General features: G+C 44.3%; 1 protein-coding gene across 3 annotated transcripts in view; it reads left to right on the plus strand.

Annotated features, from left to right (window-relative positions):
- Positions 1-26413, plus strand: part of KIF1A (kinesin family member 1A) — a 3950406-nt gene that overhangs the window by 838881 nt on the left and 3085112 nt on the right. For all 3 annotated transcript variants that reach the window (XM_069213666.1, XM_069213667.1, XM_069213668.1), the window contains exons 13-14: positions 831-909; positions 16398-16540. In XM_069213666.1, coding sequence (XP_069069767.1) covers positions 831-909; positions 16398-16540 — 222 coding nt within the window. The remainder of the gene's footprint in view (positions 1-830; positions 910-16397; positions 16541-26413) is intronic.

A 26413-nucleotide genomic window follows, 5' to 3' on the forward strand; every position in this document is an offset into this window, starting at 1 on the left:
TCAATTTTGGGTGGTAATACATCAGAAAATGACGCTAGGCTGGTTAGCGGCATATTTATTGCCGCTAACCAGCCTATCGTCATTTCTGACCCACTAATGCCATTTTCTCTTCCGCCATCCCCCCAGCTATCGTCTTTCTTTACATGCTAGCCTGTCCTTTGCGCCACTATGCGCCATTCCATAAATATGGCGCCTGGCTGGCGCAATGGAATGGCACAATGGAATGGTGCTATGGATTTTGATGCAAATCTGCATTAGCGCAGTTTTGCATCAAAATCCATTAATATGGGCCTTGCTTTCACCAAGACCAACTTTTAACAGTTTGGTTTTGTCAGTTTGGAGTGAACCAAACAGATTTTTCTCTGTGACTTCATGATGCCAGCAAGGTGCCGGATCTTCATCTACTGTTTTTGTCCCCTAGGTATGTTCTCTATTGCTTTCATTGTTATATTAATATACCTTGTCTGTAATGAGTGGTAGAATTTCACAGTGTATAAAGTTTCTGTATCCAAAGTGTTAGCAGTCCTGAAATAATAGTGCCGTCCATCTTGGAGGTCAACGTCTATCAACTTAGGTTTTCTTTAACTATTCAAGTAGATGTTGAAATAATTTCCATTTACGTGCCCCGGTCATGACCTCACTCATTACCTGCTGCCTCTTTTATTTTTTATCAAGAGAGAACTTGTTTGTACAAATATGGAAAATATTAAGACATTACTTTCAGAAGTTCAGAAAGTATGACTTAAAAAAGAATTATCAGGCAAAGATAAGGGAGGACGTATGAAGGGCAACAGGTCACATGATCACGTGTTCTCTTTTCTTTTCAACAGGTGGTAATTCAAGGACGGCCATGGTGGCAGCTCTCAGTCCTGCTGATATCAACTATGATGAGACCCTCAGCACTTTACGGTGAGGCCATTTTGAAATAAGGTCTTTAAGATCCTTTGAAAACATGATTCTATAGACAACTTGTGCCAGGCGATTGCCAAGGTGACACTTTTTTTTACAGCTATTCTCAAATTAAAAAAAACTATGAAGGCTATTTGTTGTGCGCTGGACATTATCCAACCCCCTATCAGGGCTCCTTGAATAAAAATGTTAGGACTGCTATGTATTAGAAAGCGTTACTCTGCATATTTCACATATCTTCCACAAGTAGAAACCACAACACACTGTTGGAGATCACTATATTGTATGCACTAAATAGCATGGTAATATTATTGCAACCACTCTGTCGCCCTACCTTTACATTGTAGAGGAACCGTATAGTTACAGTTCTTAATTCCACTTATAGTTAACTTCCAAGGTAAGTTTGGGAAGATTTAAGAATAGAAAATACATACTTACCTTACAATGTAGTGGATGCAGTATATTTAGGCCCTGGCTACGGTAGATGAAGCATATCAAGACTATGAAAAGGTTGAAGTGTAAAATATAAAACTGAATTCCAAATGAAAGGCATATTGCAAGGATTCCTTGCACAGTCTGGTAGCCTGAATCATAAAACGTATGGTCCCTGCCATATTAGTTTTGAAATGATGGCTGGGACAGCAGAACAGATTTATATTTCAGGTATAATTTAAAAACTGATTTGAAACTATTTTTCAGTCCAAACAGTATTAAAGATTAGTTCTACAAACAGCCTAGGGCAACCACCTATCCAGATAGAGGTGGCATGAAGTTTGAGGGTTCTTTTCAGCTCTCATTTATCATTCAACTCCCAGATGCTAGCTACTATAAAATCATTCAGTTTCAGGTTCTACGTCCTATAAAAAAATGTGTCCTTTGCTAACAGTCGAATATTATTATAAATTATGGATACAGACTGATGCATTGAACACAGCTCTTGAAATTGGTTTTCTAGACTTACTGCCAGGAAAGACCTTGTCAATGTGCCAACCTGAGACAGAAAGCCATTTGGCTTCAACCACCCCACAACTCACTGAGCAGCTCTTGAGTAGGATGCATTTCAGGTAACAGTCAGGTATATAAAATATCACAGGGATAATTAGTCGAACTCCAACCCCTCTTTTACATTAGAAAGGCACACTAGGAAACAATGGATGCATTTTAAAGTTGTATTTTTTTAAATATAAATACTATCCTAGAATGAATTGTTACTGTTATAAATGCAAATAGGATAGTTTCTTATATTTTAATGTATGGAGTTCTCTACCTCGACTGCAAAGTCTCCACTGCCGCAAATTTAGTACTAACTAAAGAGTATGTTTACCTTTGTTAACAAGGCTGTGTCAATATTTTTGGGCAGACTTGATTATCACATTGCAAGGAAAAGTAACTTTAAACAAATATTCATTGTATATCTGTCATTCATATGTAAATGATTAACAGATGTAACCTGAAATGTGGGACACTAGAAAATTAAAAAAACATGATGGCTATAAGGAAGCAGTAGTAATGTCAAGATTGTCATTTGTAAGCAGCACATTCAAGTCTCCACAAAAATAGTATCCTGAATCGATCACAAACACAAAACAGAGCCATTTTCATCATTCATAGATTGAGAAAAACTGTGATGTCACTCAACTGTGTTGGTTGGGCATGGATTACCAGATTCAACACAGAGTTTTCTCTTATCCTGAAAGTAATCCATAAGAAAATACTACCTTTCAGATCTCTTCCATCTACCTAACTTATTACATCCTTGCACTCTGTCACAGTCTGAAAAATGGAACCTGCCATTAAAAGTGGGAGTACCAAATGTTTGGAACACTCTCCAAAAATCAAAAATGTAAGGTTTAATAACAAGTTTGCCAGCTCTAGGCACAAATTAAAACATGACCTGCTTCTGATATAGGCCTGAGCAGCAACATGACTTTACCTACCCCCCCAACAAAGACACTGCTATGATTCCCTCCACCATCTGCACTATTCAGATCCAACTGTTTAAAATTATGTGCACAATATTTTTATCTTCATTCCCTTCCTCATCCTGGATGAGCTATGATTTTTCCTGTAGATTATTGAATGTAATGATTTACAGACATTATCTCTGTTTTCACTGTATCTTGATTATTTGCTTTCTTAATTCAGTTTTATTGACAGTAAAATACCTATATGCGAAGTTATATTATGTCTGAATGGGAGATCAACTTCTCATACACATTGTAGGAAATTACAATCATTTGCATGGCGTACCTCCAGATTTTTCCCTATCTGCTTTTGTCAGTTGTGGAACTCTGTGTAGTGAAACCCTGCTAACTAGTAGTAAAGTGTCTGTGCTCCCAGAGTATTTAAGTTAAATGCCACTAGACGTCAGCACCTATTGTGCCATTTACTACAATAACAAATAAACAAGGTTGTGTTGAAATCCATAATCTCCAAATATGCTTCCTGTAATACCTTTAATTTTTCAATAAACATTCATGTTTTTCATTATAATACTTGTCAGTCTTTATTGTGAAGCCTAATATAATTTACAATTAATTCTAGAATGTTATTTAATATTTTATTTACGTTGACCAAGTCAACTTATGGGGCAATAAAACTTCTTAAGGATTACCACCACTTCAGGTTCATTAGTAGCATATCCAGGTTGAAAACAGGAAAAATGATATATCACTGTTATAGAGTTTGTCTACAATTGTGTAAGAAAACTGGGCTGATTGCAGACGCCCCCTAACTTTTTGCCCCCATTTTCCACTTTGTGCTGGTGTTTTCCTGACTCTGATGGTACCCTGGCAATGCTAATAAGTCCCAGGGCCTGTGCTCTGATTAAAATGATTAGGCAAATTAGGCTAATTATAACTGGCTATGCCAACCTATCTATAGGTCCATAGTATAAGGTAGGGCATGTAGGTTTAGGAACTCCAGCATAGGTAATGCACCCATAGGTTCAGTGCTGAGGTGCCCAATGTCATTTTAAAGGCAGGCCTACCTTGCTGGCTGCTTTTAAATTAATGTTACGTGCAAATTCTACTTTAGAGTTAAAAGTACTTCCAAAGTCTTAAACTACCTTATCTTTACATATAAGCCACCGCTAAGGTGTGTCCTATGTGCCCCCAGGGTTGGGTGTAGTGTAACTATAAGCAGGGACCTAATTGCAGATGTTTTATAAGCCCTGGTGAGGAAAAGTAGCCTGATTCGTTTTTCCCTCATTGTAGTGAATAGGCTCTGTAAGCAAAATGGGAAGGCTTTATTTTAAATTAATAAAGTCCCAAAAGGAGCTAAATATTTCAAGTTTGGTATTCAACTGATTGTTATAATCAATCCAACACCTTGGTATTGTTGTATTTAACATAACTAGTTCAGGAAAATAGTTTTAGAACTCTACCTGAAAGTTGCTAACTTCAGCTCTGTGGTGCCTTTCTCTGGTTAACCAGCCTCAGGCTGCCTTGATGAGGTGTGAAGTGGCCTGGACTGAAGACAAAGGAAGTGCCTGGGGAAGGAGATCTGTCTCAACAGAGGGTTAAAAAGGATGGGGGGATTGCAGCCAAACTGGTCTTCAAAGGAGTGAAGGATATTTGGAGTAGCTCAGGATCTCCTCCATTTCCTGCAACCTTAGACAACCAGGTGCCCCCTTAATTAGATTAGGAGAGTGTAGGAAAGAGGTGTGTTAAGGAATTGTAACCTCACCAGTGGGTGGAATCAGCCTAACCTCCAAAATACAGATTCTGCCATTTTGGATTTTTAAAGAATGGTGCTCCCTGGGATTTATTTTTGCTGCACTTCCCACGAAGTGGTCATCCAAGAGGCTGGTGGCCTGCCTGTGATTGGATAGTTGCCCCCCCCCGCTTTCCTCCCCAGAAGCCAGGATACATCTGGCATTTCTGCACCCAGACCTCAGATCCCTACAAGGAACAAGAAAAGAAGGACTGCCCTGCTGGACCCCTGACCTGCCCCTGGATACTGCACTCTGAAGAACTGCACCAGCTGCACACTAGGGCTTCATCACTAAATTGACTTTGCCTTCCTTCATCTGCATCAAGAAGGGTCTCCCTGTAAGCTACAGGTAGAAAATAGCGGACCAGAAACTCCTGCATCAGGCCCTGTGATACTTTTTAGGTTTGAACCAGGTGCATTCTGGGAGTTGGAGTCCTAACCTCAAGGAGCATCTAAGAGCTTCTGGAACATTGGGGTGAGTTGTGAACTCCTAAAGGACCATCAAAGACCTTCTGGAAGAAGATCCAGGAGTTTGGAGAAGATGGGAAAACTTTTGGAAAAAAGCTCCATAAAGGGACCAGCCCGACATCATGAGTCTAGCCAGCTTACGTCAACCACAACCAAGCCTGACTTGCTGGTTCATCCCGCTGAAAATCTCCAGAGCCCCAGACTTCCAAGAGTTCACTGGGGGCTCCTGGAAATGCAATCCAGTGATGTTGACTCGAAATCGGCTTGCTGTGGAGAGTCGTCCGATGTCAGGGAGAAAAAGCTCCAGAAAAGTTGACTGAGGCTTCATGCGCAGCGTACCTGAGGAGTGCTCCAGTGAGGTCACATCCAATTTCAAGTTTGGCCCAGACGAAGATTTTGGTCATGAAATATTGTCTAAGTCCAAAGGTAGATTTCTTCACCAAGGTCACCTGTGATGCGTATCCAAAGTGGGCTCCAGGGGGGTCAGATCCGAATTGGGACTTCGTCCCAGTGAAGAAAATCTTCAATAAAAAGACTAAGGAGGTCATTGTGCTTCTGGTGGTCACCATGGTGGCGGTTGGGCTGCCTTCAGGCCGCCAGTGAATACTGCCATATAACGACTGGGACGGTAAACCGACCCAAACACAGCCACATCACCACCACTACCACCAGCCCGGCTGCAGCTGTGAGACCACCGGCGGTATCATGACCTGGCAGACAGTCAGTCTTTCCGTGGTGGTCGCACCACAACAGAATCTCTGGCAGTAACCCACCCGGCAACAGGAATCTCCATTCCTGTCACCAGCACCCTCCCACACACATGCACGTACTCTCCCTCCCAATTCCATGCACATTCAGACACCCTCATCCCCACTTCCACGCACATGGAAACACCCTCCCCCCACTTCCACGCTCATGCAAAACCCTACGCACCCAACCACCCCCGCGCCCCCACTAGGACTCACCCATGGGCACCCCCTCTGCAATCATGCACACCTCCACCACATCCATTCATGCACTTTCCCCACCACATCCATTCACGCTCTCCCCTTCTCCACATTCATGCACATGCACTCCCCCTCTCCACATTCATGCACACGCACTCCCCCTCCACATTCATGCACACACTCAGACAACATCCATTCACGCATCCAGACACCCCCATCCGCAGACATACACGAACTGACACCCCATCTGCACACATGCACGCACCCAGACAGCCCCATCCGCACACACCCAGACACCCCCTTCCGTACACATACACGCACACATGCACCCCCATTGGCCCACATGCACGCACATATACATACCCATGCATCCAACATCCCCCCTCCTTTCAGATGATCAACTTACCTTTTCTGTCGAGGTGGTCGTCCGGGAGGGGAAGGGTCCTGGCGTTTTTCACCACCAGCACCACACCGCCAACAGGACTCCGCCATGCTGTATAACATATCGTAATACAGTGGGCAAAGCCTTGTTGGCATGGCGGTGGTGGACCCGCCTCTCTTCCTCCATTGGCCTGGCTGACAGGGTTGTATTTCCACCCATAAGCGGGTGGAAATCATTCCTAAGTCAAAATATGGCGATCTTCGGACCGCCAGCACTGGCAGTCTGTTGGCAGCAGTGGCTTCGGTGGTCTTGGAAAAAGACCGCTGAAGACGCAATTACCACCTAAATCCGAAGGTAAACTTTTGATCAAGGTCTCCCACTTACTGTAACCAAGCAGTGCTCCATTGCGGTTGGCCTCAAATTTATTTTGACTTTGCCCCTGTCGAGTGCAACCAAATGTCCAGATTAACACTTTTAGTTTCGCTGCGCCTAAAAAACATTTATTCTCTAAAAATTCATATCTCTGGTTCCGCTTATCCGATTTGAATTGTTTTGGTGTCATTTTAAAGATAACAATATAATCTATTTATATTAATTGGAGTCAGATTTGTACTGTGTTTTGTGTTTTACTTATTTACTGTTCTGTGATTTTTAAATGCTTTACACACCTGTCTCCTAAGTTGAGCCTAACTGTTCATTGCCAAGCTACCAAGGGTTGAGCTGGGATTAATTTATTGAGCCCTAACTGGACCTAGTGGAGGTTAGTGGCCTATTACAAAGCGGAGGTACTTGCCTGCCCTTACCAAAAATCCACTTTCCAACAAAATAGTTTCCTAGTTTCCTCCCTACTATATGTAATGTTCAAGTATGCAATATCCGCCACCACTAGAAAACGTGTCTAACATTGTAGTGGATCCTATTTAATTTTAATGGTAATCAGGAGTTTAGCTTAGCCTTCCGGCTTGCAGGCCTGTGCCTCCCATCACCTAGTTACCTTTAACCTAATTAGTGTGCTCTGTTTTGGCTTATTTATTTAATTATTTCTTCCAAATGGCTGCTATGTTTATAGTTAGGAAGATGTTTTGATTTCACGTTATCAATTCCACTCTGTGAAGGCGTCACTATCAGCGTCAAAGACAAGTTATTACGTAGGTATTCACATCATGTCCCTTTCCCACTTACGTGTGACAGGAACATACCGTACTCTCGAAGGAATTGTTTATATAATTGCCGCCCCACGCATGCCTTCTTATCTATTATTTGGGAACATACCTGCTTCAGGGGTCCCACAAGATCTGTATAAATACATCTCATGCATACAAGGTTATCGGAGGGATTCCTACCGGATGTCATCAATGCTGTCTGTGCCACAAATCGCCTTGATGGAGACCCAGCCTTTGGGTGCTCACGGAGTCTGCTCTAGAGACCTCATTCCAAGATAACAAGGGTTGGGGTGCTCTTCTCATGGGCATGGTACTGGCAGATTAGGTTCAACACACCTAGCTCTCTTTAGGTTAGGGATTAGGTTCATCATGCTAGGGTTTTAGGGATATTTCACATCTCATGTTATTGCAAGGTGGTGGGGGTCTTTGTATTCACGACTCTCGTTTTTAAAATTCTGTTTCTTGCATTGTTCATTGTCCTAATCTTTGCAGCCCATACAATTTACAGTAGATCGCAGTATTCTTAATAGAACCTATTGAAAACTTCACTGCATCTCCTTCATTGCCTGTGTGTGACTGAGACTTGTTGCTCATGTGAGAAAAGAGTAATCTCCGTTCAGCCACGACTCCCCTGAGATGTCGCACTCTTGAGTCCATGCATAAAGGCTGCCAGAAATCACCTTTTACTGTTTGGGTTTTTGGAGAGGTACTGCTTGCAAGCTGGGAGGGTTGGGTCGATAGTTGCGACATGTATGATTGACTTAGTTGCTTCCAAACAAAAGTGCTGTCATCCCAAAACCAGCAGTCTTGCCTCGAGCAAGGGGCCAACTATGACAACATATTCATGAACCTTTTTTGTAAGATCATGGTAGCCTCTCGAATGGAAGGTACACCTAATCAAAGGGTTCTCAATTATACCTGAACCTCAAAGTGATCACAAAAGAATGTTGCTTTTCACAAAATACAAAACTTTGATTTAAACATGCATATTATGACAAACAAACCCTAATTGTGAATGTATTTGTCCCATAAAAAGTGCAGGGCCTGGCATCATCAACAATAATCATCTTACTTTTGAACCTCATGTCATATTCACTAGCCAAATAATACAATAAGTTATTTACAAAACACGAAGGCACCTACTGGAAAGACCCCCTGTTGAAATTTCTACCGCTGGTTAACAAGAGTATCAACAAGAACCAACAGATCTTAAAAATATTATGTAAACAATATCCCTACTAGGATATTGCAATGTTCCATCAGATGTTACACTGCTCAGAGTCAGGAAAGCTCCAATGAAAGGCAGACTATTTTCAACCACGGTCCCATCCCTATGGTTCGCATTTCACGACCTACCAATAAGCATTCGCAAACACGCCGAGTTCAGAAAACCTAGCTGTTTAAAAAGGCATTTCCATCCTAGACGTCTTACCTTTTCCTCTATGTCCAGAACCACCACTCATCCACCTCCAGCATTCTTTACTGGTAACAGTTTAGTGAACAGTAAGCCAATAATGAATCAACATACAAAAACTCTGGCTTATCGAAAGTCATATTGAAGCTTAGTGGGCAAATGCATGGCATGTAGTTGACATTAAAGCTATATCTTGACTACATAATCTACTTGTTTAAACACTGAGGTATTTTAAAGGCTCTCTATATTGGACTGTCTCAAAAAGTACCTGGTCATAATTCGTGTTGTGCGATTTACCCCATCTCTCATTTTCTTGCGAGTGTGTTCATGATCAGTACACATTGCATGACATTTTTGTTCAAGTATAAATTACACTGACATTTATTTCAACAACTGAGCATTATTGTTGCAGGCTGCATCCCCACTTAATTACAGGCGTGACTGGCAATCTAGAAAGGTTCCCTTTCATGTGAACAAAATGGGACGTTACCTAAGGTGGGCTCACCTTGCGCATAGTGGGCTGACGGAATGTATCTGGTTAGACATAAGGGTGTTTTTTTTTCTCTATTTGGCAACATTTTGACGTCCCCTGTATTGTGACCATAAAACCTCTGATTCTTCTGGTAATGATTGAAGTTATATAGCTCAAGAGGATGATACAAAACTTTCTTACTTACTCTACGTAGTACAAAATAATCATCGTGTCTCTTCCTCCTGAGGATTCACTGCTAAAACGTGCTACTAGCATATTTTGTTTTATGCCTTACCTTTAAATATTTGTATTCATTGAAAAATGCACGTGTTGATTCCTATTTCCTTGACCCTAAACATTTGCACTTCACGAATATTGATATATAGTGCTAATATTTCCACTTATCCATTTGCATACAGTTCTCAATGCAATTACATAAATGGATTTAAGCATGCCTTCATGCGAGAAAGCTTTTGAGATCCGTAACAATTAGTTTAATATAGTAATTAATCAGCTGTGCTGCAGAATCAGGATTAATGAAAGCACACCACATTTCCAATAGGAACAATTACAATTCCCCATATATACATCCGGAAAGAAAAAGAGATCCTTTGCAAATGCATATAATTTCTATAATGAACAGGCACTGCTAGGAGATTCGTCCCTTCCCTGGCAGAGAAAAATGGGAAGTTCCTATTCAAGTGTAGAATTACAGGTTTCAACAAAATTATATAAAGTGAACGGTGAGGCTTTCTTTCTAATTCTTACGCCAAGCCTATGACCTAATCAAATCTAAATTCTGCTTTTGTTCTGTGTATGTCTCTATCTCCTAGTTCCAAAGTCCATGTTTGATGCTGACAGATTTAGTCCAATTGTTATGCATGCATCTATCGGTTTAGATTTTGGGCCAGAATTATCATTATCCTCAAAGACTTTATTTCGGCCACACGGGCAATAAAAGTGCATAGCAAATACAAAAAATAAATAAATATATATAAGAATAAAGTCATTAAAAACATTTTATAAAAAGAGTAGAAAACCTGAATACTTCTTGTAAGCATTCTTTAGTACATAATTATTTATACAAATGTCATGTTAGTGTACATACATTTTTTGCTTTAAGAATCCACATCGCTCCAAGAAACTTGGCAACGGCAGTAACTAATGCCAAATTAATATCTGATCTAAGGATTTGAAGAGCAACCACAGACCTATGAACTCCCAACAACCTACAGGCCGGAGCAAGCCATTTCCTGTGACGGGTTGTATAAGCAGGGCAAACAAATAAAACATGAGGCAGATTTTCCCTCAGATGAACAATGACTGGTAAATGATCTTAATGGTAAGGTTCCTACACGCAACTGGAAGTACAACTTTGTGTCTTTGGGAACCAGAATTGCATCCCAAAAAAACCTGATATTACACATATCTTTCTGATCAATAAAATCATGTGATAATTGTGAAATGCTGCCCCTACCTTTTCAGAGTCTACCATCCTCCAGTACTGTTTTTTAAGGTCAATTTTCGATGGAAAGGGAGCAATACCTGGAGAATGCAAGCCCAAGCATGTATAGTGACTGTTTAATGTATCTGAGCCAAGGAATGTCAAGGGAGCGATTAGCTTCCATTATGGCCTGCAGGCCTATAGTGTAGGGGGAAGCTCTGATGTAGTCCAGAGCCACCTCCAGTACAAAAGAGGGCGTAAGTGGGCCTTATAACCTATGCTCTTAATGCCCAGGTCCTTGAAAAAAGGGAGCAATGGAGTGCTCAAAGGAAGAGAGATGAGCTTTCTTAGGAAGGTTTTCTCAACAGTTGATATTTCTTGGGCTTTGTTATGGCCCCATAATTCTGCACCACAAAGAGCAGAGCTCACAGCCTCAGCTTAATAGATCTGGAGTACTGGATGAATCAGTTGAGTATAAGAAAGGCCAAAATCCTGAATAAAAACCCCCATAATTTGCTTTTGCTTCAACACCTGCATAGCAATGTGTGACTTCCAAGACATGTTCTCCGATAGCATTAGGCAAAGATAGCTCAACAATTTCACTTTCTCAAGTGGAGTACCTCCAAAACTTCCATTTAAAAGATCTATGGGGATTGAGCACCATAATTTTGGTTTTGGAGGTGTTGATTTCCAATCTCTGAGAGGAACAGAATTCCTCAAAACATGTAAGGAATTTCCGTAGACCACTCGGGGTCTTAGATATCAAAAGGGTGTCATCTGCAATTAGCAAGACCGGAACTTTACTTGTACCTAAAAATGGCGCATCTGGCTCCACATTGAGTAAAAAAGAAACTGTGTATATAAAGAGAATAGAGTTAGAGCAAGGACACACCCTTGGCATACTCCCCTTGACACTGGAATTTCATCAGTAAGCTGTCCCAAATTACCTCACCTAACAAGTGCATAGTTGCCCTCATGGAACAGTACTAGCAAAGAAAGAATGTGGGCGGGGATTTCCATCCCTGAAAAAACTTCCCACATCTTTTTGGGAGGCACTGAGTCAAACACGGATTTCAAATCAACAAAGGCAACATACAGATTCCCCTTACCAATAAAAAACGTTTTCCATTATAGAAGCAAAAACCTAAAGGCCTGATCAATAGTGGAAGTTTTCTTGCGAAAGCCAGCTTGCAAAGGGCTAAGGTTATTACGCTCTGACATCCAGTCATGAATCTTCCCCAGAAGGCAGTGGCAGGAAAATTTCTGCACACACTCCAGTAGGCTAATTGGTCTATAGTTGCAGGGTAGGGCTCTATCACCCTTTTTGAAAATAGGAACTACAACAGCACCCTTCCACGACTCAGAAATAGGTGCCCCCGCCGCTATTTCATTGGATATGAAAGTAATGTATCTCAATCAGATTTCAATAATCATTAGGAGCAAATCTGCTGGAACGCCATCTGGACCCTTCGCCCTGCCGCACTTTAATGTACCTAGAGAGTGCAATATGTCCAAAAGAATAAACAATTTTAGCAGTAAAGGGCTCGGAGTTTGTTCAGTAGTTGTACTCGAGACCTTATCAGATTCACATAGTATACTGAGATGATCATCCCAATACATTCAACTAAAGCGGTCTACCCATTCAGTTGCAGAAATGTTCGTTGTAACATCCAATACACTATTATCAGGGCCACGGGCAGCCAAAGACCAGAATTTGGTGCAGTTCTTGTCACGCGAAGCATGATTTAGTGCTGCCCACCATTTATTATCTTGCTCACATTTGGCATTCCAAATATCAGACTTATGAGACTTCCTAGCGATACGGATAGAAACTGCATACTTGGATTTGATGGCCTGGATCAAGAGTTTATTTGAAGTTTGGCATTCCTTGCTGAACTAATGATGTTTCCCTGTAGTCCTTCCACCACCAGAGTCAATACCTGCTATGAAGTGAGCCGCAATACTCTCAAAACGTTGGGCATGAGATCTAATTATTTGCTCGCCAGTAATTGCAAGGCCCTCCCCTAAATGCACCATTGAAGTCCTCAAAGCAGCATTCTCAGAGCGTATAATGTCCGGCCAAGCTGATACCTTACTCCGCTTTATGTGGCAATTATCTTTAGACATACTTGTACCTAAAGCTAATGTAGTGGGGATATTGATCGTAGACATTTGATAACACAGGGCAAACATTTGAACCAAGAGCAGATTATGATCACTCTCAGTTCTCTCAATAACTATCATATCAATAACTAAAGGCCACAATCTTATATTAACTAAACAATAGTCAAGTCTACTTGTGTGGTTAACCTTATTATAATTATGATAACCCTTTGTGTCAGATTTTGTCCTGCCATTGAGTGCTCTAAGCCCAAATAGTCAAGGTTTTTAGCTGAACGGCAACTTGCTACCACCCTTTAATGGGTGGAATGACCAAGGAAAGGACAGACCATGCTCTATCCTCCTCACAAGTAAACCCAAGATCATCCCAGTCAAGATGTTCGAAAGCGACATTAAAGTCACCTGAAACAATGATTTTGAAGTGTCGGGAACATTGCCTTAGGAATGTCTCCAAAACATGGAGGGTATCAGAAGCCACACCTCCCCTAACCCCTTTGCACAGATCTGAAGAATTATCCCACCCATGTTTGCCCCAAACAGTAACCAGATGCCTAATATGTCCAGGGAGTCAATGGATAGCTGAGATATACAGCAGTTTAACGATGTTCTGACCCATGTGATTAGGACGCCGGATGGTCTGCCCCTATTACTAGAAAGTGCTGGAGTGTAAAAGTTGAAATAGCCAGAACAGAATAATGGATCAACTGCCCAAGTTTCCTGAAAAAGACAGAGGTCATGGTCTTCAATGAAAGAAACAAAGGCTGGAAGGGAGACAACAGATCTTAAACCTGGCACATTCCAGGAAGCATATCGCACCCCAATACTTTGAGAAGCTGCCCTGGCCATAGATGTAATGTTAACACAAATGACTAGATGATCCTGAGTTGACTGATGAAATCTATCAGGAGAAGAGGAGTAGATAGACACAAAGTCAGGGGTAGGGTGGAAAACACCAATACCAGAGCCAATTAAATCATATGAAGGGGGAGCCCGAGATGGTAGGTCTAAAGGGGACCTAGGCAGTACAACAAGTCAATTGTTCACATTTAACTCAGATGAACTGCACCCCAAATTGGGGGTAAGCCGAACCCAGCGATACGAGAAAAGCATAGTCTATTTAAACTAGAATGCAAGAATGCCTAGGGGGACTTGTCCTAGCATCTAGGGTCTCCAAATTGTATACTATACTCTTGTCCCTAAATGTTAACTTAATCATATCATAGTGTGTATCAGGATCAGGCCTTCTAACTGCCTCAATTATATCCTCACGTATCACAGAGTAACAACCTCTCACATGATGGATCCAATGAATCGCCTTATTTCTGACAGATTCTCCCCCTTCCCTAGAGGCCGCTGGATGTAATTTGGGCACATTGACCATCAAGACAGTGTTGGTAGATTAGGACCAATCAGCAGTGGGGTGTACAACACAATTGGGACATTGTCATCCAAAGATTTGGATAATCAATAGCAGGCTATTGATTCCTTCACCAAGCCTAGACCATTACATGTGGGAACCTGTCTAGAGTTCCCAGTCCTCCCGCTGACTGCATAGTGACCATCAAAAGGAGCTGAGCTGACGGCGGCAGGACAGGTAACACAAGTATGATTCTTATTGCAAGTAAACAGAGGCAATTTAGGAGGCTGAGCCAAGAGGCCTAAAGAACTGTGCATGGAACTATGGACACGATCAAAGATGGTCATCACATCTTTTGGCAATAACTGTTTAAACATAGATGTTAATATATTTACCATAGATTTAAGCTCAGCCACCTCACACTTTAGTTCTTGTATGTGAGAAGTGTACTGGGCTTCACACATAATAGGGTTTAGGTTTGCATCTAGTACCACACCTGCCATGGTACCTATGTCAGGATCATCATGTGGATCTAAAAGATCATTTAAAGGGCTAAAGCGATTGTTACGATGAAGGACACCAGTTTCTAAATGTGATGGCTCATTTGCCAATGCTGAGATGTAGGTGGTAGCATGTCCCGTCCCTCCCCTCTGCCCTATGGGAGCTGATTCCTGTGTCTCACATTTTTTAAACATATCTGGAATTTTCCTGTGATACGCACCCAAGCTAGCTGGAGAGTGTGAACTCTGGGTGCCTTCTGGGACATTATTAGGGGGAGAGGATAATATTTCCTAACATTCAACCAGGAGATTATCAATCTTTTCCCTTACACAATTATTTGCTGCATGCTTCTGCTTCTTGTATTTTTTCTTATGCACCACCCCAGCCCCGCGCCGTCTTCCTTTTACCCATCAGTATAAGATATTCAGTATAAGGGTGGGCACTTGATGATCGAATAGGTCAATAATACAGTCCCAGTTATAAATGCAACAGCACAGTGGGACCACAAAAGAATCTGCTTCAAAAAAAAAAAATGTTAGGGGTCTGGCCTAGCCCAGCCTCTTTCGGGCTCCGTTGGACGTGGATGGGCCCACCCTTGGCCCAGGCTTTGCCCAGGCGCTGCCCGCGCTGCGGCAGAATGAAAGTGCTTATGTGCGCGAGTCAGTGCCGGTGTGCCAGTGGGCCTGGGACTGCCTCCTGGGGCCCTGGGCCTGCTGGGACCTGTAGTTTCCCCACAAGAATGGATCTTCTACTGTTAGGGTCCAACGGTGCGGGAGAATTAAAGCGCTTATAAGTGTGAGTCAGCACCGGTGGGCCTGAGCCCGCCTCCTGGGGCTCTGTAGTTTCCCCACAAGACTGGATCTGCTGTGATTAGCATACAGAATTATCATTATTTTGGGCAGCGCAAAGCAGAATGCCACCTTGCTGTGCTACACTGTGTGAAAGGGAAAGAACAGGAAGGTGCGGTATTTACCATTATATGGCACATTCCTGTCCTTTCCGAGTGGTGGCGCACTTTTGGCTTCCAAGCGCCAACACCTTGGGTCATGGTGCATGCATTGTGTATGTGCCGGCATTGTAGGCAGGATTATTTTTGTTCAGGAAGGGACATCTTCCTGACAAAAATAAACTTGACGGGCATTTTCCTCTTTCTAAATGTGATGCACAGGAGAAATAAAACAATATTCTCCTTGATGCATTGCCAGGTCTACTACTAATGGTGAATCCAGGATTGTGCCAAAATCCACGAGTGGATCCACCCATGCTGTACACATGGAATCCCTCCCTGCTGCAGAATATTTCAAGGCAGATGTTTGTGCTGCCTTGTATTACTCTGGATTTCTGCACAGTGGCCTTGCCTGACTTTGTAAGTCTGACTTTGGTTTTGTATGGCCCTTCCGCCCACTTGCATGGTGCAAGGGCAGCTCAAAACCTTGATAAATCTGGCTTTGTTCTTGGTATTGAAATGCTTCACACACCTGCATTCTTCTTTCAATGTTTCACAGATACGCTGATCGTGCCAAACAAATCAGATGCAATGCAGTAATCAATGAAGACCCCAACAACCGTCTGGTCAGGGAGCTGAAGGATGAAGTGGCCCGTCTTAAAGATCTTCTTGGTGCTCAGGGACTAGGCGACATCATTGATAGTAAGTATCCATCCAGCCCAGGGAATCTCCTTTTAGCATTAACATCATAAGTACAATTTTAATTGAGGGACAAGGGTTGGAAATAAAAGTGGTCTTAGTGTACCATCATCTGGACATTAACTTTGGAATTTGTTAGCTTGTCTTTTTTCAGCTGTCATTGACGAGGAGTGTTTTGCAAGGCATCAGCCTAAATATGTACATCTGTCAAGCTCTGTGGCGGGCGTGACAGTACTTTCTTCAGAATATAGGCGTTTTCCAGTCAACGCCTGGGGATTTTAAAATCAAATTCGTCATCCAATAGGTGAATGTCAATTTAGATGGCATAGCTTTTTTTGAAAAGTTCAGAAGGTCCAGTAAGAAGTTACTCATCGGTAGAAGTGGGTTAACAGCTTTAAGCATGCACACTATTTTATTATTCGGACATCTTGCAGCGGAATTCAAACAGTCTCTAAAAATGTAACAATAACTAACCCTTGTCAACATTCTTCAGGCTTCTTTAACATCCTCTCCTCCCTTTCAAGTCACTATAAGTGTCCAGAGTTTAGGGAAGGTTGTGTGTCATTCTGTGAAAGAAACCAACTACAAAAACAGTGTGACAAGCAAATTACCTATTAATATTGTCTACATAAGGAGTAGAGGTACACGTTTTATTACATAACCACGTCTTAATGTTGTTTGCTCACTTAGGTGTCTCCTTGGCTATCAAAATCCAAACACAGATACCTTGCAGACGTATATAAACATGTATTTGCCAGTTTAAGACTGCATAAGGTTTAGAAAGATTGTTTCAGGCAGAGGTCTGTTTGCTAGCTACTAGTAAAGGTTAATACATGTTAAAGTCTATTGAGACAGTTCCTTTTAGAGGCTTTTTAGGTTTCAAAAGCACAGCGCTTGCACTGTGCTTGTGAAATCTCTTCTAAAGGAAAACATTTTTTAAAAGGGGCTTAGAGCCCACACGTTTCTTATCTTTACTTACCATAATAGTTACCTCCCACGTCTCTCTGGTTTCCTAGCTTCCTATTCATCAGCGCCTCTTCCTTGCCTCCAGCTTCCTCCTGGGCTTTGTAGTGAGTCACCCAGGCTCACTGCAAGGTTTGTGATGCAAGCACGCAACACCTAAGCCTGGCGCGGCCAAGGTGATAAAATAAACGGGGACAAGTCACACGAGGCTCAGTACTGAAGTTCATCCATGTGTGTGTTGCTACTGTGATTCCCGTAGCAAGAGGCATAAGCAGGCCTTTCCCAGGAGTGGTCCTGCTAGACCCCCACGTGCAGCACACTGGCAATGAGGGCGGGGAACCAGAGCGCCCACCTAAGAATGCTGTACCCTGCACCAGCTATAACACTGAGGGCAATCTGCCTGCCTCAGGTCAGAGCCTGGTGGCGAGTCACAGTGCAGCTTTGTCATGTGGGCTGCTGCACTCGCATTCCCTGCACAGCAGAAACTGCGCAGTGAGCATACCGTGCTGTGCAGCTGCTCTCCAGTGGGGACAAGGAGTTACTATGGCGGAACAGCATCTCCTGTAGGAGGTTGGCTGTCACCGCACCCCTCCACAGTATTAAGGCCTCGCAGGCTGCAGTATGAGGCCTGCACCGAATAGCATTTCAGCACCACCACCAAAGAGATGCCTGGGAAGGCAAAGTTACTGGACACTGTTTGGGCACCATTCCAGTGTCTGGGATAAGTTCAGTTTTCTGCACCTGCACTGCAGCAGCCATTGCCCACAGCACATTGTGGGATAGACGTCTGTGCAGCCAGTTTAGAGGGAGGGAGGGGAGTGGTCTCCATTTGTATACAGACATAATAGTTAATAAGGCAGCCACAAAGGAGAGGGGGAGCCAACTAGAGTCCTACCCCAGTCAGTGGTGTAGCGGAGAGCCCAGGGACATTCTTCTGCTGTGAGTGGCTAAGAATGATGTACAATAAGCAGGCGCGTGGCACCTAAGGGGCAGACCCAGGCCGTGCTGCAGCGGCCACACCGACCCACTCAGCCATCGTTGCCCTTGCACTGTTTAGTTAACTCATGGACATGGTCACCACCACTGCCAATGGAGAGTCTTGATGGGGAGATTGGAGAACTATTTGTGGGCCTGGAGAGAGAAAGACAATGAAGACAAAAATGCACTACTGCTGCATTTTGGTGGAAATTAGATCTGTAAATTGTTTCAGCACCTCCTAGACACCGGGGATGTTGACAACTAGGACACCACCATAATAGCCCTGAATGCACACTTTGATCCACAACTAAACCCCGGTTTTGAACACTTTAAACTGTGCTGTGCAAGGTGAAGGGAAGTCAGTGGAGAACTTCTACACGCGCTTGAGGGCCCTAGCAACTACCTGCATAGGTGATGACCACCAGAAGGGAGTCTGAGCACAACTGATACAAGGTTGCAGGTCAGCAAATCTGAGAAGATTCATCCTAAGACAACCTAAAATAAAGTGAGAGGACATGCTCATTCTGGCTCGCATCTACGATCTCTCCAGTGCCAGAGTGGAAGAAATTAAGATGGCATTCAACAAAGAGTAAGGGCACATGAGCACCCAGACAGGGTCAACCATCAAGGCAGAGATAGTTGATGCAGTCTCAGCAGGCCCCCAGCCCAGAAAAGGAGGGTGAGTCAGAGTGCAAAGGCTTCCTCCAGGAACTTTGGACTAGAGTACCAGCCAGTGGAGAGGTGCCCAGCAGCGTGCCACATGTGCTCAGTGTGCAGCAAAGCCGACCACTTCACAAGTGTTTGCAGAAACAGTGAATGTGGACGTCGGGCAGATGACTGCCAACTAGAGCAATCCGGCACTTCTACATCATTAAGCAGCCCCCACCAGCTGGCAGGACTGGAGTTTGGTGGACCAAAGATGAGGCAGAACGGGAAAACCCAAAAGAGGCAGAAGTATTCCTTATATCCTACATGGCCCCAGGCATCAAAAGCCACAAGCCCCAACCCCTCTGCAACATGGTCATCATGGGAACAATGGTGCCAGCTCTAACTGACACAGAGGTGTCAGCCAATGTGATGACTCACTTGCAATATCTACTGCTGCAGCCACGCCTGCCCTTCAGCCCATTGCGTGCAAGAATTTATGCATGGAGGCAAAGAGCCACTTGCCCTGTAGGGCACCATGGAAGTGGATGTTCAGCATGGAGAAAGAGAGGTCAGGACACGTTTTCACATGACAGTGGGGGAAAAAGGAATGCTGCTTGGGGGCCACACAGTTGAAGACCTGAGCCTCATCTTCTTCACCAAGGAGATCCATGCCCTTCAAGTGAACAACATATTGGAAGAGTTCTCAGAGCTGTTCAAAGGGCTCAGATGCAAAAAAGGGGCCCGCCGTCAGACTGCACATGGACAAGATGATACAAGGTACCACACTGAGACACCCACAGGTGCCATTACACCTAAGCCAACAAAACATTGGAAAAGATGGATGTGATCGAGAAAGTCGCCAGGCCCACTCCATGGATGTCACTGCTAGTTGTCAGAAAGAAACCCAAGCAGCCGGTAACTGTTTGGCTCTGCATCAACATAAGATTGCCAAACTGTGTAATCAAAAAGGAACATCACATAACGCCATTAATGGACACCATTATCGTGACCTCCATGGGTCGAAGTGGTTGTCTAAATTAGACTTAAATGCAGGTTTTCACCTGCTGGTGCTCCATCCAGACAGCAGGTACATTACCACATTTTCAACGCACTTAGGACTGAGACACTAAAAAGGGTAAATTTTAGGATATCTTCAGCCACAAAAGTATTCGAGAATACTATCAGAGAAACCTTGTCGGGACTCAAAGGGGTCCTAAAAATTAGCAACAATATCTAAATGTTCTCCTCTACTTAGGCTGATCATCACAAGTGCCTCAAGGCCACCCTTAAGGGGCTTACGGAAAGTGGTCTGACAATGAAGAAGGACAGGTGTTCCTTCTTCAAGCTCAAATTCAAGTTCTTTGGCTTTGTTTTGGTTGGCAGTCAGTTTGCACAATGTCCAAGCAGGGACCCTCACTCTAGTCAGGGTAAAGGAGATACACAGCTCATGAAACACCTGCTTACCCCCTGGGTAGCTTGGGACAAGCAGTTGGGCTTATCTCAAAGGCAATGTGTAAAGTATTTGCACAATCACACACAGTAACACAGTGAAAACACAACTAAAGGAATCAACACCAGTTTAGAAAAATAGCCTATATTTATCTGATCAAAACAAGACAAAAACAACAAACATCCAACATACACAAGCAAAGTTATGATTTTTTTCAATTAAAGAGTCCTAATCCAGAGAAATCAATGGATGCTTTGTTTTTACACACAGTACCTGGTATGTGTCAAAAATAGAGCTGCACGGGTGAGCATGCGTCAGAAAAGTAAGCAATGTGCGGATTTGTGACTCGCAAGAGAGGCCGTGTGCCGTTTCTTCTCTGGTCAAGTAGGTGATGGGTCATTTTTCTCTCCTGCATAAGAGCAATGCATCGATTTCTGGACGAACAGCCTCGGGTCCGTGCAGGTTCACTGTGGTTTTGACACCCAGCGATGATGCTCGCAAAATCCTGGCACACGATGGTGAAGCACTGTGCTGCATGGATGATGCATCGATTTCGGTAGCTGCAAGCGGGTGTTGCATTGATTTTCCAGCCGTGATGCAGGTGTGTAGGAGGCTGGACTGGCTTGTAGTGAGTACCAAGGGGTACTTGCACCTTGCACCAGGCCCAGTTATCCCTTATTAGTGTATAGGGTGTCTAGCAGCTTAGGCTGATAGATAATGGTAGCTTAGCAGAGCAGCTTAGGCTGAACTAGGAGACGTGTGAAGCTACTACAGTACCACTTAGTGTCATATGCACAATATCATAAGAAAACACAATACACAGTTATACTAAAAATAAAGGTACTTTATTTTTATGACAATATGCCAAAGTATCTTAGAGTGTACCCTCAGTGAGAGGATAGGAAATATACACAATATATATATACACAATAGCAAAAATATGCAGTATAGTCTTAGAAAACAGTGCAAACAATGTATAGTTACAATAGGATGCAATGGGGAAACATAGGGATAGGGGCAACACAAACCATATACTCCAAAAGTGGAATGTGAACCACGAATGGACCCCAAACCTATGTGACCTTGTAGAGGGTCGCTGGGACTATCAGAAAATAGTGAGAGTTAGAAAAATAACCCTCCCCAAGACCCTGAAAAGTGAGTGCAAAGTGCACCAAAGTTCCCCTAAGGACAAAATAGTCATGTTAGAGGGAAAATGCAAGGAAAACACAAATCAGCAATGCAACAACGATGGATTCCTGACTGAGGGTACCTGTGGAACAAGGGGACCAAGTCCAAAAGTCACAAGCAGCTCGGAGATGGGCAGATGCCCAAGAAATGCCAGCGGTTGGTGCAAAGAAGCTCTTACTAGGCTGAAGAACTGTGAATACTGCAGGAACGACAAGGGCTAGAGACTTCCCCTTTGGAGGATGGATCCCCCACGCATTGGAGAGTCGTGCAGAAGTGTTTTCCTGCCGGATGGACGCCAACAAGCCTTGCTACACGCAAATCATGCGTTTGGCGTTTTTGGACGCTGCTGGGGCCCAGGAGGGACCAGGAGGTCGTAAATTGGACCTACAGAGAGAGGGGACGTCGAGCAAGACAAAGAGCCCTCACTGAAGCAGGTAGCACCCGGAGAAGTGCCAGAAACAGGCACTACGAGGATGCGTGAAATGGTGCTCGCCGAAGTTGCACAAAGGAGTCCCACGTCGCCGGAGACCAACTTAGAAAGTCGTGCAATGCAGGTTAGAGTGCCATGGACCCAGGCTTGGCTGTGCATGAAGGATTTCCGCCGGAAGTGCACAGGGGCCGGAGTAGCTTGCAAAGTTGCGGTTCCCAGCAATGCAGCCCAGCGAGGTGAGGCAAGGACTTACCTCCACCAAACTTGGGCTGAAGAGTCACTGGACTGTGGGGGTCACTTGGACGGTGTCGCTGGATTCGAGGGACCTCGCTCGTCGTGCTGAGAGGAGACCCAAGGGACCGGAAATGCAGCTTTTTGGTGCCTGCGGTTGCAGGGGGAAGATTCCGTCGACCCACGGGAGATTTCTTCGGAGCTTCTGGTGCAGAGAGGAGGCAAACTACCCCCACAGCATGCACAAGCAGGAAAACAGTCGAGAAGGCGGCAGGATCAGCGTTACAGAGTTGCAGTAGTCGTCTTTGCTACTATGTTGCAGGTTTGCAGGCTTCCAGCGCGGTCAGCGGTCGATTCCTTATCAGAAGGTGAAGAGGGAGATGCAGAGGAACTCGGCTGAGCTCATGCATTCGTTATCTAAAGTTTCCCCAGAGACAGAGACCCTAAATAGCCAGAAAAGAGGGTTTGGCTACCTAGGAGAGAGGAAAGGCTACTAACACCTGAAGGAGCCTATCAGCAGGAGTCTCTGACGTCACCTGGTGGCACTGGCCACTCAGAGCAGTCCAGTGTGCCAGCAGCACCTCTGTTTCCAAGATGGCAGAGGTCTGGAGCACACTGGAGGAGCTCTGGACACCTCCCAGGGGAGGTGCAGGTCAGGGGAGTGGTCACTCCCCTTTCCTTTGTCCAGTTTCGCGCCAGAGCAGGGGCTAAGGGGTCCCTGAACCGGTGTAGACTGGCTTATGCAGAATTGGGCACATCTGTGCCCAACAAAGCATTTCCAGAGGCTGGGGGAGGCTACTCCTCCCCTGCCTTCACACCATTTTCCAAAGGGAGAGGGTGTCACACCCTCTCTCAGAGGAAGTTCTTTGTTCTGCCATCCTGGGCCAGGCCTGGCTGGACCCCAGGAGGGCAGCTGCCTGTCTGAGGGGTTGGCAGCAGCAGCAGCTGCAGTGAAACCCCAGGAAGGGCAGTTTGGCAGTACCAGGGTCTGTGCTACAGACCACTGGGATCATGGGATTGTGCCAACTATGCCAGGATGGTATAGAGGGGGCAATTCCATGATCATAGACATGTTACATGGCCATATTCGGAGTTACCATGGTGAAGCTACATATAGGTAGTGACCTATATGTAGTGCACGCGTGTAATGGTGTCCCCGCACTCACAAAGTTCAGGGAATTGGCTCTGAACAATGTGGGGGCACCTTGGCTAGTGCCAGGGTGCCCTCACACTAAGTAACTTTGCACCTAACCTTTACCAGGTAAAGGTTAGACATATAGGTGACTTATAAGTTACTTAAGTGCAGTGTAAAATGGCTGTGAAATACCGTGGACGTTATTTCACTCAGGCTGCAGTGGCAGGCCTGTGTAAGAATTGTCAGAGCCCCCTATGGGTGGCAAAAGAAATGCTGCAGCCCATAGGGGTCTCCTGGAACCCCAATACCCTGGGTACCTCAGTACCATATACTAGGGAATTATAAGGGTGTTCCAGTAAGCCAATGTAAATTGGTAAAAATGGTCACTAGCCTGTTAGTGACAATTTAAAAGTAATGAGAGAGCATAACCACTGAGGTTCTGGTTAGCAGAGCCTCAGTGAGACAGTTAGGCACCACACAGGGAACATATACATGCACACCTATGAGCACTGGGGCCCTGTGTGACAGGGTCCCAGTGACACATACATATAGGCCACAAACCTATGAGCACTGGGGTCCTTTCTAGCAGGATCCCAGTGACACATAACAACCATACTGAAATCATGGTGTTTTCACTATGAGCACTGAGGCCTGGCTATCAGGATCCCAGTGAGACAGTGAAAACAGTGAAAAACACCCTGACATACACTCACAAACAGGCCAAAAGTGGGGGTAACAAGGCTAGAAAGAGGCTACCTTCTCACACAACCCCCCCCCAAACGAAGGACAATAAGGCTAACCTTGGCCAGTTGAGACTTTATTGTCTAAGTGGTGATAAGTAGAGAGTAGCTCTGCAATAGACTGGTTACTCCCTTTATCATCCACTATATGGTTACTTCCCTGTGGGGATGTAAACCCCCCTGTTTGAAGTTTTTTAGCTAAGCAACAATGTGAAGATGTATTTTCAGAGTTTCTATCAGTAAGTTTTAGTTTAGAGCAGTGGGAATTGTCCACTGAACCTATTTGTAGTGATGGAAATGCCAGACAGGGATGCTGTCTCAGAAAAGCCATAGCTGGGCAAAAACTTTGTCCATATGGCTGGAAGAGAGAACAGGGATGCTGTTTCTCTTGGGTTGGAGCAGGGCAGGGATGCTGTCCTATCAGCTCCACACTAGGGCAGGGATGCTGTCCTAAGTGTTGTGAGGCAGTGCAGAGTTTCTGCACTAAAGTTTCTCTGGGAGGGTTGGAGGGATGCTCCATGTTAACTAAAATGGTGCTCTTTTTCTCACCAATGTTAGTTATCCCACAGAGAGGTACTTCCACCTCAGGGAGTCCAGCTTTGCCAGCTGATGATTCCCTTGGAACAGGTGCCACCCCAGGAGAGGTTTCTCCCACCACAGGAATAGTATCCTGAATGGTAGGGTGGTTAGGGGATACTGTGATACCCTTTTTACCTGTTGATGGAGAGGGATCCTGAGTTTTCAGGCCTTCTCTCCTTTGCTTTTTCATTTCACTTGAAATGAGAGGGAACAATTCCTCAGGGATGCCCAGCATGGCTGCATGGGCATAAAACTCTACATCAGCCCAACCTGAGGCCTCTAGGTCATTACCTAAGAGACAGTCTACAGGTAAGCTAGGTGATACCACCACCTGCTTAGGGCCAGTAACTCCACCCCAACTAAACTGAATTATAGCTAAGGGAAGAAACTTAGTGGAGTTATGGACATCAATAATCTTATACTGTTGTCCAATGATGTGTTGTTCAGGAGGCACTAGGTTTTCAGTCACCAAAGTGAAACTGGCACCTGTGTCCCTGTAGGCCAAGGCCTCAACACCATTTATTGAAACTGTCTGCCTGTACTTATCCATTGTAAGGGGACAAGCAGCCAGTGTGGCAAGGCCAATGCCACTAGGTGTGACAGAAACTGTCTTGGGACTGATTACATCAGTTTCCACTATGGACCCATAAGTGAACCCAACTACACCCTTTGCTTGACTGTTGCCAGCAGTCCCACCACTAGTACCACTACTGCTAGGGGCACTAGAGCTTGATGTATTAGTGGTGGTAGGCTCAGGAGGTTTACCTGGACAGGACTTATCCCCTGGCCTATGGCCTCTGTTTTTACACACAAAGCACCAAGGCTTTTTAATGTGTGCAGGTTGGGAAGAAGAGGAAGAATTTGTTTTATCCCCACCCTCTGAAGAGTGTTTAAGATTTGAAGTGGGATCTTTGGTTTTACCCTTATCCCCATGCTTATCTTGAGATTTTTCACCATCTTTCTTCTTATTGCCATCTTTGTCACCCCCTGTATGAACTTTTCTGTTCACCCTTGTTCTGACCCATTTGTCTGCCTTCTTTCCCAATTCTTGGGGAGAGGTCAGATCAGAGTCTACCAGGTACTGGTGCAACAAATCAGACACACAATTATTAAGTATATGCTCTCTCAGGATTGTGTTATACAGGCTTTCATAATCAGTAACTTTACTGCCATGTAACCACCCCTCCAAGGCCTTCACTGAATGGTCAATGAAATCAACCCAGTCTTGTGAAGACTCCTTTTTGGTCTCTCTGAACTTTATCCTGTACTGTTCAGTGGTTAAGCCATAACCATCCAGGAGTGCATTCTTAAGAACTGTAAAATTATTGGCATCACTTTTTCACAGTAAGGAGTCTATCCCTACCCTTTCCACTAAATGATAGCCATAGGATAGCAGCCCACTGCTTTTGAGGGACATCCTGTACAGCACAGGCCCTCTCAAGTGCAGCAAACCACTTGTTAATGTCATCCCCCTCCTTATAAGGGGGAACTATCTTGTGCAGATTCCTGGAATCATGCTCTTTTGCAGGATGAC

The sequence above is a fragment of the Pleurodeles waltl genome, chromosome 11, assembly GCF_031143425.1.
Source record: "Pleurodeles waltl isolate 20211129_DDA chromosome 11, aPleWal1.hap1.20221129, whole genome shotgun sequence".
Lineage (NCBI taxonomy): Eukaryota > Metazoa > Chordata > Amphibia > Caudata > Salamandridae > Pleurodeles > Pleurodeles waltl.